This window comes from Branchiostoma floridae, chromosome 13, assembly GCF_000003815.2.
Source record: "Branchiostoma floridae strain S238N-H82 chromosome 13, Bfl_VNyyK, whole genome shotgun sequence".
NCBI lineage: Eukaryota > Metazoa > Chordata > Leptocardii > Amphioxiformes > Branchiostomatidae > Branchiostoma > Branchiostoma floridae.
The window spans coordinates 11,006,106-11,023,301 of NC_049991.1; the positions used below are offsets into that span (position 1 = coordinate 11,006,106).

Genomic DNA, 17,196 nt, shown 5'->3' on the forward strand with positions numbered 1-17,196 from the left:
GGACTTTGATATCTCGGAAGAAGAAATTCTAGAAGGCCTTCGCAATCTGAAAGCCAATAAATCATGTGGAACAGATTCCATTATCAATGAGATGCTAAAATGCGGCGGAAGTCTACTTTTACAACCTTTAAAGAAACTCTTCAACACCACCCTTCAGTCAGGAAAATTTCCCCATCAGTGGAGTCAGAGCGTCTTAGTACCGATATTCAAAAGTGGTAACCCAACAAATCCATCAAATTATAGAGGAATTGCTATCTCAAGTTGCGTCGGAAAATTATTTACATTTGTGCTAAACAAACGACTTCAATGCTTTCTCGAAGATAACAATATACTGTCTCCATTTCAATCTGGTTTCCGAACGAATTTTCGCACAAGTGACAACATTTTTGTTCTCAAAACTCTAGTTGATAAGCAGATATCCACGCCCGGGGGCAAATTGTATGCCTGTTTTGTAGATTTCAAAAAGGCATTCGATTCTGTTTGGAGAAATGGGTTGTTTTACAAAATCTTATCTTCAGGTGTAGGGGGGAACTTTTTCAAACTTATACAGACAATGTACTCAAACATAGAATATTGTGTCAAAAATTCAAACGGTTTATCAGCATACTTCAAGTCAACCTGCGGGGTGCGTCAAGGGTGCAATTTAAGCCCACTCCTCTTCAATCTATATGTTAATGACCTCCCAACCTTACTAAACTCACCACTCTGCGATCCCGTCATTCTAAAAGATACTTCTATCAATAGCCTTTTCTGGGCAGATGACCTCGTGCTGTTATCCAAATCAGAAAGTGGTCTAAAGGAATGCTTGAAGAGATTAGATAACTTTTGCTCCACTTGGAAATTAACTATTAATAAGAATAAAACTAAAATAATGATTTTCTCAAAAAACGGACAAACAAGTAAAAACTACCGCCCTCACTTCCAATCACAGGGTCACACATTAGATATAACATCCTCCTACACATATCTAGGAGTCGACATAACCCCCTCGGGATCATTTAATCGTGCAAATAAACAACTTAGAACTAAAGCTCTCCGTGCCTCTTTTAAACTTAAGTCATTACTATCAACAAATCACAACCCATCCACTCCCCTCGCATTAGAACTGTTTAATAGTCTAGTTAAGCCAATCCTACTGTACTGTAGTGAAATATTAAGCACAAATATCCAATGCAGGGACCTGATTCTTAGAGGTATAAAAGAATCCCCAAATGAAAACATACGAATTATATTATCCAACATCCTATCTCCGATAGTAGGATCACCAGTAGGTATTATTAAGACAAACCGTATCGGAAAGAAAACTGATCCTAATTGCAGCCGCCCTATACTCATACGTCTTAAAAAATACAGTGATAAGCTTAAAATAGTGCATAATTCTAACATACTAAGAAACCAAAATGTATCGGTAGAGCAACCTACAGTATCATACGAAGTTCCAGACTTAGAATATGTTCTCTTAAACTACTACAAAATACTACTCCGTGTTCCCAGAAGCTCCATCAACGCCGCTGTAAGGGGGGAACTAGGAGCGTTCCCACTGTACATTGACACCCAAACTCAGTTAATAAAATATTGGCTCAGACTACAGAACATGCCTAATGACAGAATTGTGAAAAAAGCATATGATGTAGCTGTCGAAGAAGACCAAGATTGGGCTGTACATGTTCAAGATATGCTAAGCCGACATGGATTCCGAAATATTTGGCTCAATCCTACTGTTGACGCCAAATATTTTGGAAACACATTTAAGGAACGCATGAAGGACGCATTCCTCTCTGAATGGAGACAAAAAATAAGAAACAACAATAAACTCAAAGTATATTCTAAAATAAAAACTCAGTTTGGCATAGAAAACTACCTCTTATCTATTCAAAACAAAAACTTTGTGAACAGCATTACCAAACTGAGAATAAGTGCACATTGCCTCGAAATTGAAAAAGGTCGCCACCATAAAATACCAACAGATCAGAGACTATGTCCTTCATGTCAAGATGACACCAGCATTGAAGATGAGTATCATTTCATTATGACCTGTCCTACATACAATGAAGAAAGACAAAAGCTAATGAAATCAATCACATGTAAGTCAAATATGTCTCTACCACACACAAGTAATGACACTTTCAATATACTCTTATCATGTCATGACTCTATATCTATGTACATAGGTCAATACATTTATCACGCTATGCAAAAAAGAAACTGTACCATTCCTAAATAACTTTTGACAAATATTATGTCGCTAGTAGCTTAGATATACCCAACTGATGTATGTTATAGTTCCCTTTAATACCTACCGTAGATTCCACTAGTATTGTAGTGACCGAAATTGTAATACCTGCCGTATTTTCCACTAGTATTGTAGTAACCGAAATTATTGCAATATAACTTATATGTGTAGTGTTAGACTGTACCTTTTATTGTATATACATTGCCATGCATTGTCACTGATACAATTGTTGCGCAATAAACCATCTATCTATCTATCTATCAAAAGGAAGCAAAGTAGCCTGATTAAATCTCGCTTATAGCAGCCCGCCAAACATCCGCCGGCCCACTCCGCGGGGAGGGGCCAGTTAGAGCCCTGGACAGCGGGAGTTTGTGTTACACAGACTAGAAGCAAAGGTATTCTTGTTGTTTTTACGTCCGACACCTCTTATGTGAACGCATTATTCGTCCGCCGATCGCGAACTTGAAAGTCGGCCGGGGATTCCCCGTGCCGAGCACATGTTTCTGCGTGTTTTGTTCTGTTTACGATGAAAAAAAATACGATGGAAACAGAGACTGTCAAAGTTGTTTATCTAGAAAAAGTTGGTGGCAAACCGGACAATATTTATGAGTACTGTTGAGCTGAGTAAAGTTTGTTGTTTATGAGTTTTTAGTTGTCTTTGATGCTTTGACTCAAAGTATCGTTACGTCAAACTGCTACAATTATCGTAGATATGCCCCTAAAAACTGATACAATAAGCCTTCTGAATAGCCTAAAATGCAAGAGCTTCCGGGGGGTTCGCCCCCCTGGGGCCCCCCACCGGGGCTCTGCCCCTGGACCCCGCCGGGGGCCTTCGGCGGCCCCCGAACCCCTGCCCTAACGCTGTGAAAAAATCCTGGTGAGAACACTGACGTTCCTTTTTGATAGTGTATCTAGGAAAAAGAATTCCTGTGAAATGAGCTGTGTGGTGATACATGTTCATAATAGATCGTTTTCACAATGACGTCACAGTCGCGTTCGAACGTTCGAACGGCCATGTTGGATGATAAGCGGCTCGATCTCCACACGGCAGTGTGTTGCACGTGGTGGACTCGTACGTGGAAAGAAGCCTTTTTTATTCAGAAACGGACGGGATGTTTGCCGTGCTAACTGCGAGTTCCATAAACACAGGATACGGCCTACTCGCCGTTTCTATTCAACAACATTACCTACAGTCCATCCTCTTTTCAATAACTTGATTAAACCACTCTCCTACCAGCCCACCAACAGTAGCCCTGCCGCGGAGTTTGTGAATCTTTTATTTTTTTTTTTTGGTAGAAAGTTGGTTTCTGCAAGGAGCTTTTATCAGCTGATAAAAGCTCCTTGGTTTCTGGTACAGGGTATGTCATGGACGTATACCATGTTACACGAAAATGTCAGCAAGCTTGTTCTATTTCTTCTTCATAAAACACGGCACATCGAGTCCTGAGCTGTGAATGATATTTTCACCAGTACTGCCCCCGATGTTCTGTCGATAATCAAGCGAGGATTAAAAATTGTTTGGCTTGTTCACGAGGAACGAAAATCGAACTTTTTTTTACCCACGATTGTGTAGCTGGTAGAACAAAACAAAATTTCTTCAGTCGCAAACTTTACCTAAGGCAAGACAAAACATGTCAATGCGGAACTTACACGTGTTAACGGGCACAATACACCCCTCACGCGCATCTCAATCGTTGTGTCAGTTTTACGCTCAGCACGGCCCAGTACGCTTACCTAAAAGTATGAGGTAAGGTGTGTATTGTGCATACGACTGGTATGATCATATGAAGAAAAATGTCAATACGGACCTCATATGGACTTGATATATACGCTCGTGTGACTGCACCTGAAGGATGCGGTCACACATGCGTATACATTCAAGTCCGTATGAGGTTCGTATGAAATTTTTAGCCCCCACCGTGCTCCACAGGTCGCTGGGAAAACAAAATTGGACAAATATATACAGATAACATGCCAGAGGAGTTAGCTAGGTCGTAGGCCATACTCCCTCGGCCAACTAACTTCTTTAGCATGTTATCTGAGTGTCTATATTTGTTTAATTTCTGCTTTTTCCCCAGTGAGATATGTGAAGCCTGATAGAGACAAATATTCCATAGGGACTTCATATGAACTTTGATAAAGATTCTTTATTGAGACACGACAAAAGTGCAGAGACTTTCGTAAGGTCTACATGTATAAAAGAAATACGCACGTGTGATGGCACCCTTACACAAAACTTTGACAGCCCCTTCCGTATCTCGCACGATTTTAGTATTGAATCGACAAAGTGTGGCGTGTCTTCCAGTGAGCTTTGCGCTTGTGGCGAGGGAAGTTTCTACAAGTCTGGTCGAGTTCTGTCACCTCCATGCCGCGACGGGCACTAAACGCAATTTGGCATCTGACTAAACATGTGCTAAGCATTCTCAGAGTTTGAATTTTCAGTATTAAGTGCAACGTTACAGTCTGTCGCAATAACGTCAGCGCTAGCAGCCCTGATTCGTATGTTTAACGTTAGTTGATCAACTGAATTGTAAACTTTTGTAAACAGACCTTTCTAATACACATGTTGACAAAGCCAAAATACGGAAAAAAGACGCGCGCACGAACTTATCTAATACCACTATCCCGCTGGCCCCCACTATCCGCTTGCCTCACGGAGCCTTGTTGGGCAAGTGGATATTGAGGGCCAGCTCGTGCACGCATGCGGTGGGGATTGGTAGCTAGTCCTCTGCACGCCGCCTGTCAGTGAAAGGATATCACCCAGGGTAGCAGGTCAGGTACAGTGAATGATCGCGGTTTTTGCGAAGTCGCTTCACCGCGAACTCTAAACCACCGCGAACACTCCATTTCCCGCTACCGCAAAAGTAAATCCTCGCGATCGGCACCAGCATTAGATCGTTGAAAAAAGTGCCATTTTTAAAAGTATATAGATCAAGACGTATTATTGCAACTTTGTTCTGATATCTAACCTTGGCTACATCACTTAATGATTCACAGAATGGAGACAAAACAGCACACTTGAACCCGCAAGTAACTTTGCTGGTGCCGTTCTGTGTTCTAGTCATCCAGGTTATCATCCAACATGGCGCCCACGCGTGATCGAACGGTTTTCGAACGTTCTGTGAAAACGATCTATAGTTTATTTTTCCTGTTTCAACTACTGCTCAGGGTTTTTATTGAAACTGGTCTTCACTCCATAACATAGAAGACAAGTTCAACTGATACTACAGATTGGCCTGTCCCCACAGAACTTCTCTCCAGTCTCATATTTACCCACCAGGCATTAGTGGGAGAGACAAACACTTGCCAATCTGTGCCTGTGTCCATGCTGGTACAGTTTATTTTCCCCTCCCAGGATCAACAGTGACATATCCATGGCTTCTCCCACACACTTCCTGGGTCACACTAGCCTCCTTCACCGGCCTCTCTGGGAAGCTTGGCAATTATTTTGGGGGGGGGGGGGCGGTAGGTCGATTCGCGATTTTTAACCGGGAATATGCCGGGAAAGGAATATATGACAGGAACGGAATATACACCGGAAAGCTTGTACGGGCTAGGCGAAATTGGCTTCCCAGTAGGCCTGCTACTCTTCGGTATCTACAAAGCCCTATTAAAAAACACTTATCACCATTTGGTATGGATGTGCGAACTTCCCGTCATAAACGCGTCCAGCACTGGCAGCCCGGCACACACCCCGTTGCGCGATGACCCGTAACTTTGTAACGGTCGTCGGGTCACGCATTTCAAAACACGGCTCATTTGAAAACGAGTACTTACCGTAGAAAAACTCCGCTGAAACTTCCCATCATGTACGAAAGAGCTTCCCCGAGTTGAGGGAAGGACTATCCTTGGCCATTGCTGTGGTCTGCGAAGGCAATGATTGTTTTGTTGGCCTCAGTGCTACAGGCCAAGGCAAGTCGCTCTGCTATCAGATTTTGCCGTCGATTGCCAGAGAACTCACCATGGTCATCGTCATCTCGCCACTTCATGCCCTTGTTGCTGATCAGGCAAGGCTTGTTTGCACTACGTGTGGGAAATCGTTTTTTGTATTTTTCGAGATCGAGCGACCGTCTTTTTACGGCTCTCGCCCCCCTCCCCTTTCAGATTGCCGGTCGGATCATCGATGGTGTATGAAAGTATGTTTTAAACCCACTGGAAAAAATGTTTTACACTGATCTGAAATGTAAGTTTTGCACGTGTATCAATTATTCAAACTGTTGTATCAATTATTGTAACTCTGGAAGTGACAAAGGCAGGCAGCGTGTGCACGGTTTCCGGTAACGTTACGTAGGTTTGTGGCACGCCTCGGGGTGGCCGTGCACTATTAACGTTGAAGTGTGAATTACTTCTCGCGGCAGTGTGAATAACTTCTCGCGAATACATTAATTGGCCGTCTGAAAGGCATTCTTAATCATTATTGCGTTTGTAGATACCGAAGAGTAGCAGGCCTACTGGGAAGCCAATTTCGCCTAGCCCGTACAAGCTTTCCGGTGAATATTCCTTTCCCGGCATATTCCCGGTTAAAAATCGCGAATCGACCTCCCCCCCCCCCCCAAAAAAAAAATTGCCAAGCTTCCCAGAGAGGCCGGTGAAGGAGGCTAGGGTCACACCTTCTCACCAATCATGTGGCACTAATGTCTGGTATGAAGACTCCCTCTGTACCAGGAACTCAAGGATCTTCTCACTCAGGCCCACATTTTCACTGCTCTGGTTCCTGAAGGAAATCTGCTGTGACAAGGTCATCAATATTAGACTCATGACCTTCTGCCCACCGAAAACGTTTCTATCTCTACTTGGCAGATTTCAGATTGGTGGTGTTGAAGGTGAAGATTGAACAGATTGTATTTGATGATCTTTCACTGTCACATTCAATTGTAGAGGAGGGTTGTTGTTTTTATGTACTAATGTGTAAGTGTGAAGTTTTGAGCTGGACTGCAAAGTTAGAACAGGATGTGGGCAGAACCCATGTAATATGTAATGCAGGAAGTAGGAGGTTGAGAACAAAAGGGATGACACAATGACATTGCTAGTACAATTGGTATTATAACAATTTTTGATTCTTATCTTCTGTAACATGATTCTGCAAATAACTATACAGTTAACATTCTGGAATGAACAGAGAATGTGCCAGTTCATGCACATTATCCGAAACCTGAACACTTGATGTTGTACTGACCATGGATTGTCATCGATAGCTCGAATATATAAATCATATTTGATAAGCCATCATTGCTATACATGTATTGTGAAATATCAACGTACAATGTATTGGATAGTCAAATATACCCTGTAATCTAAAACCTATTGCGTCATGAATGAGGAATGTTAGTTTCCTTCTTTGGTCAAAAATTCTTCATAGCAATTTTCATCAGCTTGACCAATCAGCAAAGCCCATACAATTACAAAGAACAGCAGATAGTGTCAGGATAGCTTATGATTTGTTGACATTCCCCGTGGATATCCAAGACAACCAAGATAACTGCCTTGTCAGTGAATATGTATATGTTGTCCCAGATCCCCTATTGTATATAGACATAGTCAAGCAGGCCCTGGGGATGGGGGCTTGATTGATGATTGACATTATCTACAGGGCTTTACCAAAATTTCTGTTTGACTGTTTGAGTGGTATTCATTTTTTTGTTTTTCAATCTTCAGTGCGAAACATACAGATAAGCATTTGTGAGTGTTTGGCATAGAGGGTCCCACAGTCTTGTAAAAGCTAACTGTCTTTATTTTAGCATGTTATGTTTCCTCTGTAATTGCCTTACCATTGTCTATATGATCCTTGATATGATGAAGAAACTGTCACCATACCTGACAAAAACTTTTCTAGTTATTGACATAAATAAATCACTGAGCTGGCAAGCTTAATTATGAATCATCCGTAGATAAGTGCTCTAGTTCTTTGGTATTCCCTTGTTTATATAAACAAGAAGTTTGTATCAAAAATTGGCTCAGATTTGTAGCCATGTTGTGCTATGTGTTATCTCCCTGGACACATCTCCATGCCCTTGGCACCCCCAGCCCTTGGCACCTCAGGTATTTCTGTACATTACCACCTCCTGTGAACTATGCTGACCTCTGGCCTGTTCTCTGTGGGAACAGCTCACTTGGCTGACTGGTTTGATCCTGCGGGCACAATAACAGAGGCAGTACAACCAGGACTTTGTAACGTAGTTCATGTATTTGGCTTGGATCAAGAAAAATACCTTTGGTCTTGTCCAAAGCAAACAATGTACCGTACAATACACCATCCCAATAGACTTTACTGCAGACCTTTTGTTTGTAAGTCAATAGTTTCACATACTTGTTGATACAAATCTCTGGACTTTTGCCTGGTTGCCTAGAGGGGCACCGGATAAAAGTGTGATTAAATGATCTATGCTGCAGCATGATAAAGCAGGGTTAGATATTAACTACACTTTGAGCAACAAAACAAACTTTGTGGCTCTAACACGTGCCCCAAGTTCAGAGGGAAGTTTCTACTTAGCACTTGTATTTCAGGAATCTGACCCTGCCATATTTCCTTCTAGGCAAGGCTTGATAGCTTTTCCAGCCAGCAAAAGCTTGTCACTGTATAAGGACTGCACAAGTTCTTACCCAATATGTCTCCATGCCTTTATCATAGAGTGTTTGTAAAAAATTGATTAAGAGCATATTCGGAAGGGACGTAAAATGGGGGTCCCGTGTTTGAGGAGATTCCTCAAGCACGTTAAACCGGCTGGTTTCTTGCCCTGGGTAAGAACAATAAGGAAGTGCTCCCACTGTGACTTGTCCAGCAGTTTGAATGGTGGATTGACCCCAATAACTACATAAACTCATAAACATCCCAGACTGTCTACCAGCTAGAAACAATGGTCAGAGACAGATTTGCATATTACTGGTCACTGATTCAAATATTCTGTACTGGTTTTCATAGGAACATTATCAAATCATACAGAATGACCCAAAGTAAGTGTTAACAAAGTTACATAATGCAAGGTTTCAATTAGATAAGATCATGTGATAATAAGATAATACTATCTGCAGTTCTTGGAAAAACAACTTTCTTCAAATTTCAAATCATCCTTGTCAAAATTGTATCAAAACATCTACTTACATCTACATTTCGAACTTGAAAATGGCTTCCATACAGCTTATAGCCCTTATGAGTTGTGTGTGTAGAAACATGACTTGTAATACTTGACTTATAGTAAGAAACCAGTATAGACCTATGCTCTATAGAACTGTAAAAAAAAAAAACAACTGCCAGCTGATGTCTCACATTGAATAGCAACCCAGTGTTGCCATTACTTCATATTCTGGGCTAAGTGTCCTTCAACAAGCTAATTTCTTTATGATGTGTAGTCTTACTTCAATTTCTTATCTGTTGTCTCTAGATTTCAAACATGATTTGAAGAGTAACTTGTACTTTCTCTGCCAGGCCACCACTGATGTTAACTGCACGGGTGCCTGTAGCATACTGAAGGCCATAGTTTACATTATCTGCTCTTTATATAGTTTTACCGGCCTCATTACTCAGATTGGGTACCTACTGGCTACAATAACATACCATGGTTTATACATAAATATCTGTATAAGAATCAGGAACTACAAGTTCTCATGTTTAGTCTTCTTGTTTTGTTGCTATGTCATAGGTCATATGTATGTATGATAGGTGGCTAATAGTGGTTTTACCTACTCCCTGAATACAGTTTGTGCATAATTAATTACAGTCCCATAAATCATACATATTTTATTAACTTTCTGCTTGTGATAAATCATGTACTGTATTACATTTTCCCAGTCATCCTTGTTGTTGCTTTTTCAATAAATCCACATGTGGCTGAACATGTCTTCAGTTTAATAGACATGCAACTTTATCAGCAAGAATATTTTCTTGACATAGCAGACCAAGCTGGGACAACAAGAAGCTTTTTCCTTTTGTTTTCTTTGGGATTAAATGCTCCATTAGCCCTGTGCAACCCTGTGTCTTCTTTCAGCAGCCTGCTCCATGTAGAGCTGTTGTGTTTGTGTATCAGCACTAGACATGGTCAGTTGATACTCCTGTGTGGAGGGTGTGTGATATAGGTTTTCAATGGAATAGGCTGGTTTTTATTGTAACATTATGCCAAAGACTTGACATGAAGTCTGGCATGAAGTTCTGGCTTGAAATATTTGAAAAAGGCTGATTTATGGAATGGATGATTTATACTTTTTAGCATATTCTTCTAATATTTAACTGATATTATTTGTACCAAATATCTTTTCTCAACACAAATGATGCAGGAGAAGGCTTTTATTCTGTTGTAATGATAGAGTAGTCATCTTTCAATATATTTCACTTGATTTCTAAGAGTTCATGTATGCTGAGAAGTACTTAGGTACTTTAGTACTTTACTGAGCACTGCCGTCGTCTGTCTTCTTTTCATCCTGTTGGAGGATCTGGTCATGGTTTTTCTGTTTTATTGTTTCCTAATATCAGTTAAAATATATAAGGTAAATGCAAAGCTTTGCATGATACCGATCATATAAACATGTTTATCATAACAGTGAAAATGTATCACAGTTTCTCGCTGTACAGTAGCAGGAGGTTCTAATTGTGATGTAAACCTGAAACAAAATCTGCCACAGGAGACTGCAGCAGTGCCAGAGGTCATCATGATAAAGTTCCTCCAGAGATTCCTTGTAGAAAACTGGGACAGATGCCATGTTGTGGGGATGGATGGGAAAACTATACTATAACTCATTTTACAGTATTGTTTGTATTGTTTGTTGCATGACAAGTCAGATAAGTGATATGTCCTTAGACAGTGCCTTGGTGTCATTACAGGTGCGTTTTGATGGTCAGGAATGGAAATGATTGTTTGTAAGCCTGTTGTCAGTGTTGATAGCTTGCTGTCCTTTTGTAGGTTTTAACACATGGTTTAAACTGTAGGTTTTAACGCATACAAATGATTGGCCTCTTTTGCTGCTCAGATTGTGATGGAAGATAGAAATCTTATTATGATAGTGTCAAAATGATGTAATCTAAACAGGGATTTGAATGTTGTTCAAGCAATTATGAGAACAATTTGCAATATAAAGTGCTGTAATAAGACTGGTAAGACATGGTATTGAATTGGTCTTTACTTTGAAGACTGCCAATGCCAAGTTCCTTATCACTACAGCCTGTAATCTGAGTACTCATGACAAATGTATAAATGGTATTGTACATGACTGCCCCTGGCTATATGCTCCAGCAACATGATGTTCCCCAGGGTTGTGATCAAAAGATGGTTTTCATATATGTCATACTTAGGTGCTTAACCAATTAGCTTAGAACTTAGAAGTTGACCTTATCCTAATATGAGGAATGGAATGTTCATATCAAGATATGGCATTGATTTTCTGTTAGGCAGGTTATACAAACTATGTTTTAACATTTTGCTTGGTAGTTAAACAGCCAACTTTAATTGCCTCTTGACATTCAACAGAAGTAGATTGATTTCTTCAGTTAGGAGTTTGTTGACAGTACTTTTATCCTAGATGTGTCAAAGATAGGTTTGCAATTGATCACAGTAATTAACAGTGATTTTCTTGTATTCTGTTGCAGATAACTTGTTAGGACCATCTGTGCAGACAGAGCCTGAGGATGATGTTGTTCTGGAAGGGAACAGTAAGAATATGGCGTGTGTTGGAAGGGGCAGCAGTCCTCTGGAGTACAGGTGGCTGAAGGATGGGCAGGAGAGGACAGGCTTTAGTACCAGTGGCAGGCTGAGACTCATCAATGTGTCACCTCAGAATGATGCAGGGGAGTACCGCTGTATCGTGAAGAACTCGCTAGGAATGGTGCTCAGCAAGAAGGCACAACTGGATGTTGCCTGTAAGTACAGTGTACATCATATATCAGGGTTGGGGAGTGTTGGGAAATTTGAAGTGGCTCTTCCAAGTAGTTTTATGATTCTCTAGTGCATTTGTGTTCTCACTACATTTGCAAGTGTGCAATAGCTATAAGATGTAACCATTATTTTGAATGTAATGTGTTATTATCTGATAAATCTTGAAAGTTGCTTCAACAAGTGCATTGAGGGTTTAAGAGGAATTTTGTGTACCAGTAGTTTTAGAGGAAATGCTAAGATTATGAGGTACCAGTCTACATGATATTCTCTATGTCTATGCAGCAAACTTGCATTGAACAGAACTAATCTCCCCCTTTGCAGATATTGGACAGTTTCCCTCCAGCCCGACCAGTGAGTCTGTGGATGCAGGGCAGCCCAAAGTACTCAGCTGCCCACCGATAGACAGTGTCCCAGTACCTCGCTACTCATGGTTCATCGATAACACTCTGATTCAGACTAACACACGGACAAGGTAAGTCTTGTGTTCTTATGAAGGACCATTTTCTATATTGTAAATTTTCATGTCAGCAAGGTGTTTCAACAGTAGTAGAATTTGCTGTTATGCTAAAGGGAAGAAAGAATGATTTCATTCCCTATTGTCCTGTAGGTTCATCACTGTGGATGGTCGGCTGGTCCTCCTGTCCTCCTCAGGGTCTGACTCCAGACAGTACAAATGTAGGGCTTCTAACGATGATGTTGCTGATGACAGAATCAGTCAAACCATTACCTTGAGTGTTAGAGGTGAGTAACTTGAATTTTCTGTACAAATAAACTGCACAGAGCATTTGTCATTTGTATCATGTCGGTGAAGCCGCGTAGCACAGTGGTATTGTGTTCGCCTCGTGACCGAGAGGTCGCGGGATCGAATCCGCCTGCCGTGCTGCCGGTCTTGTGCCCTTGGGAAAGGCACTTTACACGACTTTCCTCACTTTACTCAAGTGAAAATGAGTCGTCCCTCGGATAGGACGTTAAATGGAGGTCCCGTGTCTGGGGAGAGCCACACCCCAGGCACGTTAAAGAACCCGCCACACGTGCGATGGTGCGGTGTGAGTGGTCCAAAACCTACAGTTCCTTTGTCGCACCTGGGGCAATTACTGTCGTATTGAGGTCACCTGAGTGGCACCGAATGGCAGCTCGCTCCAGACCTTTGCGATTTAGCCCCGCCTATTGTAAGCTCCTCGCAATTCAGCCCCTGGCTGCAAAGAGTGAGTAGTCGGCCCACCCAATAACCAATAACATCCACAATCCTATCCATTTGGAGTAGCACGTCACCGGAACGTACTGCGCCTGCGCGAAAAGTATAGACATGCTAAACCTTGCTAAACCCCCGGTTTACTAAAGGGCCGCATTTAAGAAAGTACGTGCGTATATAAGGGTAAAATCCCGTGTACGTTTTACATGAAACCATGTCTCTAACATATACTGTGCAACAAGCGGGATTTCAATGCAACGTTGACCAAACCAAGCCCCAAACCACCAGGGTTCGCGCAGGCGCATTACGTTCCGGTGACGTGCTATTTGGAGTGTAAGTCTAAACAATCTTTGCACTGACTCCACCTATCAGGCATCTGCAGTACTGCAAATTCAATGGCAGTAACAAGATCCAAAGCTGAGTTCCTGGTCCACTTTCTGCTTCAATATATTCCACCTGGCGTTGAGATATTAAAGATTATGTGTGCTTGTTTATATTTATATCTCGCATGGTTATATGGAGAATATAGGTATTTCATAGATAGGTATGTCATGCATGTTTTTGTTGTCTTACCTTTATCAGGGTCTGTGAGTTCCACCCAACAGATCCAGCCCACCATTGTGATCCCTCCAATAGACCAAAATGTGGAGAGGGGGGACAACCAAGCTGTGTTTGAATGTGTGCCTAATGCCAAGTAAGTTGTAGTATCATGAAATATATCCGAGCATGTTTTTCATCCTGTGATTAAGCATTATGTTGTCAGCAAACTCTTTTTATTTTGTGTACAGTAAAATGAGTTTGTCTGATTATGCTATCATTCTGTTCAGTCCCATCAACAGCCTGACCATCACCTGGAAGAAAGACGGCGAGGTCGTCACGGCTGGTCTGAGTGACTTCAACAGGAAACTGACCATCAATTTCCCTACGGACAGTGACGAGGGCATTTACAAGTGTGAGGCCAGACTGGCTGGGAGTTCCTACAGTCCTGCCTCTGCCTATGCTAACCTCACTATCTATGGTCAGTAATAATGATGCTTGCTGCATGACTTATGTCTACTGTTGTCATATTAGTATCTCAGATGATGCGTGTACTACCTAGATAAGATGTAGATGTTTACTGTCATATTGTAAAACTTACTATAAAAACCATTTGAATTGGCAAGACAAATAGGAAGAAGGACTCGTACATGATAAAGGTTTTGTCATGACATTTTGCAGATGAACCAGTCTTCACCCGGAGACCACCCATCGAAAGGAGAGGAAACCTAGATCACTCCACAGACATCCAGTGCCAGGCTGCCGGCACGCCCCAGCCCACCATCAAATGGTACTACGATGCCGTCGACATCGCATCATTTGCAGACAGCAACAAGTACCAGGTGCTGAGTGACGGGTCGCTGCGCATCATGAGCCTGGGGGAGGCTGACCAGGGGATGTACCAGTGCTTTGCTGAGAACGCCCAGGGAAGCGTACACGCAGCCACCAGGCTTATTGTACAGAGTGAGTGGAGATTCCTGTGACTCAACAACATTGGAGTCATTTCATTCATTTCCTTTCAATTTCATTTTTGCATCATTTCCATCATTCAACTGTTTTTTATTGCTTCCTCCCCTTCCATTTCTCATCCATTGCAGATTTCTTAGAGTTTTAGAAAAGAATTACACTAGCATTACTTACATTTCTGTAGTTCCTGAGATGTACTATGTGCCTCATAAAGCTATCACTAGCAACTTGTATGCATCCTAACTGTGTGGCATGAGAGTTAGTTTTCTTTTTAGCTCAACTCTGCTTTAAATGTTTTTGGTCCCCTGGACAGGGATATTCACATAGAAGTTAAGGGCCTTAAATGGATCAATTCACCTGATTAGAGCTTGATAACACTGCCATAGCATTAGACATACCTGTCAACACATAGCTTATCTGTCTTGTCTTATTGACTTCAGCATTCTGCTTTACCAAACTGTGTTTAACAAAACAAACTTCTTCAACTACATGTAACTTGATCAATGTTTTTACTTCTCTGCATTTTCATGTAAGCCTTTCTAGCAATTGTCCATTGCAGCTGCAGCCTTGCTCTTTCTTTCTCCCTGCTAAAAACTGATTCTAACTCTAACTGTAACGTCATTTGGTGATTGGTTGATGCTCGGGAATGGTTTGTCTGAGATGTTTTTTCTGTCTCGTTCTCTCCCTGCATGCACCTTTCCATCCTCCCACCCACCCATGCACCAGACCAGCGTGAGTAGCTACTGTTTATGTCCGTTGTCAGCCTGTTGTGCTGAGGTCTCTTTCTTTTAGATACCATCAGATTTCCAGATTCAAATCTTTTACATCTTACCACCCCTAGTAGTATACAGTTGAGCATGTAAAAAATACCACAATTCGCAATTGAACTGGTCAGCCACCGGGGTATGTACAGTCCAGTCAGTAGTTTGCCACAAGAGGACGATATCTTTTCAACGAAATTGCTTGATGCTGAAGAAGATTTCCTTGCCTTAGCTAAGTAGCTAGTAGGAGTTGGATAGACATAGATATCAGCTCAGCTTTGAATTGATTTGGTACTAGTTTGAGTTTCAAGAAGGTACAAAGATCATCAAGGTATAGTATACTATCATCTTAAGATGAGGCTTGTCATGTTTTAAAAACTGGCAACTTTACTGTGTTAAAACCGTCACAAAATAATATACTATTACCAATGGTTGAACTGATGACTGATGATTCTGCCCACAGGCATTGCTCCCAATATCATTGACCCTCCTGCCCCCACGTCAGTCGTGGATGGGAGTGTGGCTCGTATGAGGTGTTCTGCTGAAGGTGCGCCCCGCCCGACCATCACATGGTACAAAGGTGAGCTTCGAAAGCCATTCTGATACCAGTACAGTAAATTTTTTGAAAACAGAATAAAGTTATCAATTCAAGTGTGGCAAGTTTTATTTTAGACTTAAGTCATTGATTATTGCTTATATCAGTTTGTAAGTTTTAGCATAATTTGATTTAAAATTTCTGCAGTGACATTAGATGTGAAATATCTTGGGCATTTCTTGGATTTTTCCTGACAATACAAATGTTGTATATAGACCCATAGCAGGTAAAACGTAATGTCTCAATGGTGACTTTTACTAAGACGGTTATACCATCTTGCTAGTATCGACTTTGAGTTGTTGCTGTTTTTAGACAAACACGCGTTTCTAACAATTATGTTGTTACTAAACTCACCTTCAGTCAGTAGTTACGAAGCTGATTACATGTATTTACCCCATAGTTGTCAGTAACATAGCTGTAATGTAGTACATGTTAGGGTGACCGTTGTGTTCCACACCACCCACAGGTGCAGCTGTGCTGGGTAGTGTGACCCTTACAGGCAGGTTCACCAATGTTGCACTAGATGCATGGCTCACCTGTCACTCTGAACCTCCTTTGTGTGACGTTTCTTTGTGTTTGTGTTTGGCACTTCTTCCGCTGAGTCCTTAACATAGCCACTGATCTAAATCGCATGTTTTTGTGTTATGTAGAAAGTGCACAAGTATTGTTTCCTGTGTGATGAACATTACTGATACTACTCTGTCTGTTAGAAAAGTGCTACTTGTCTGTCAAAATAATCATCAAATGTGTGCATGCTTATTGGCATTCCTGCCAAACTCAACTGTAGAGAGTGTTCATTGTGAAAGGAGAAAGCAAATTCTATGCAAGAAATCTAGGACAACACTTTCCAGGAGAAGTTTGGAATTTTTGATTTAAAAAAAAAAAATCGTAATGTTACATCTTTCCACATTTTGAGAGGCAAATTTCAACTCAAATAATCAAAAGTATGGAAATACACAACATATACATAATTTTTGTGCAAGTTGGTGAAGCTTTTCTAAAATTTTCATGCAACATGGAGGTTCTAGCAAAAATATGTTAGATGCCCGAAG

The 17,196-nt window shown here is 41.3% G+C and overlaps 1 protein-coding gene across 6 annotated transcripts in view; it reads left to right on the forward strand.

The window, feature by feature from the left end:
- The window catches only part of LOC118428942 (protein sidekick-2-like), a 52,516-nt gene that overhangs the window by 10,659 nt on the left and 24,661 nt on the right, over window positions 1-17,196 (forward strand). For 3 of the 6 annotated variants that reach the window (XM_035839237.1, XM_035839240.1, XM_035839243.1), the window contains exons 2-10: window positions 11,808-12,077; window positions 12,415-12,565; window positions 12,701-12,834; window positions 13,868-13,979; window positions 14,113-14,303; window positions 14,504-14,785; window positions 15,515-15,520; window positions 16,013-16,129; window positions 16,611-16,643. In XM_035839237.1, coding sequence (XP_035695130.1) covers window positions 11,808-12,077; window positions 12,415-12,565; window positions 12,701-12,834; window positions 13,868-13,979; window positions 14,113-14,303; window positions 14,504-14,785; window positions 15,515-15,520; window positions 16,013-16,129; window positions 16,611-16,643 — 1,296 coding nt within the window. The remainder of the gene's footprint in view (window positions 1-11,807; window positions 12,078-12,414; window positions 12,566-12,700; window positions 12,835-13,867; window positions 13,980-14,112; window positions 14,304-14,503; window positions 14,786-15,514; window positions 15,521-16,012; window positions 16,130-16,610; window positions 16,644-17,196) is intronic. The other 3 variants (XM_035839241.1, XM_035839238.1, XM_035839242.1) reach the window with 3 other exon arrangements.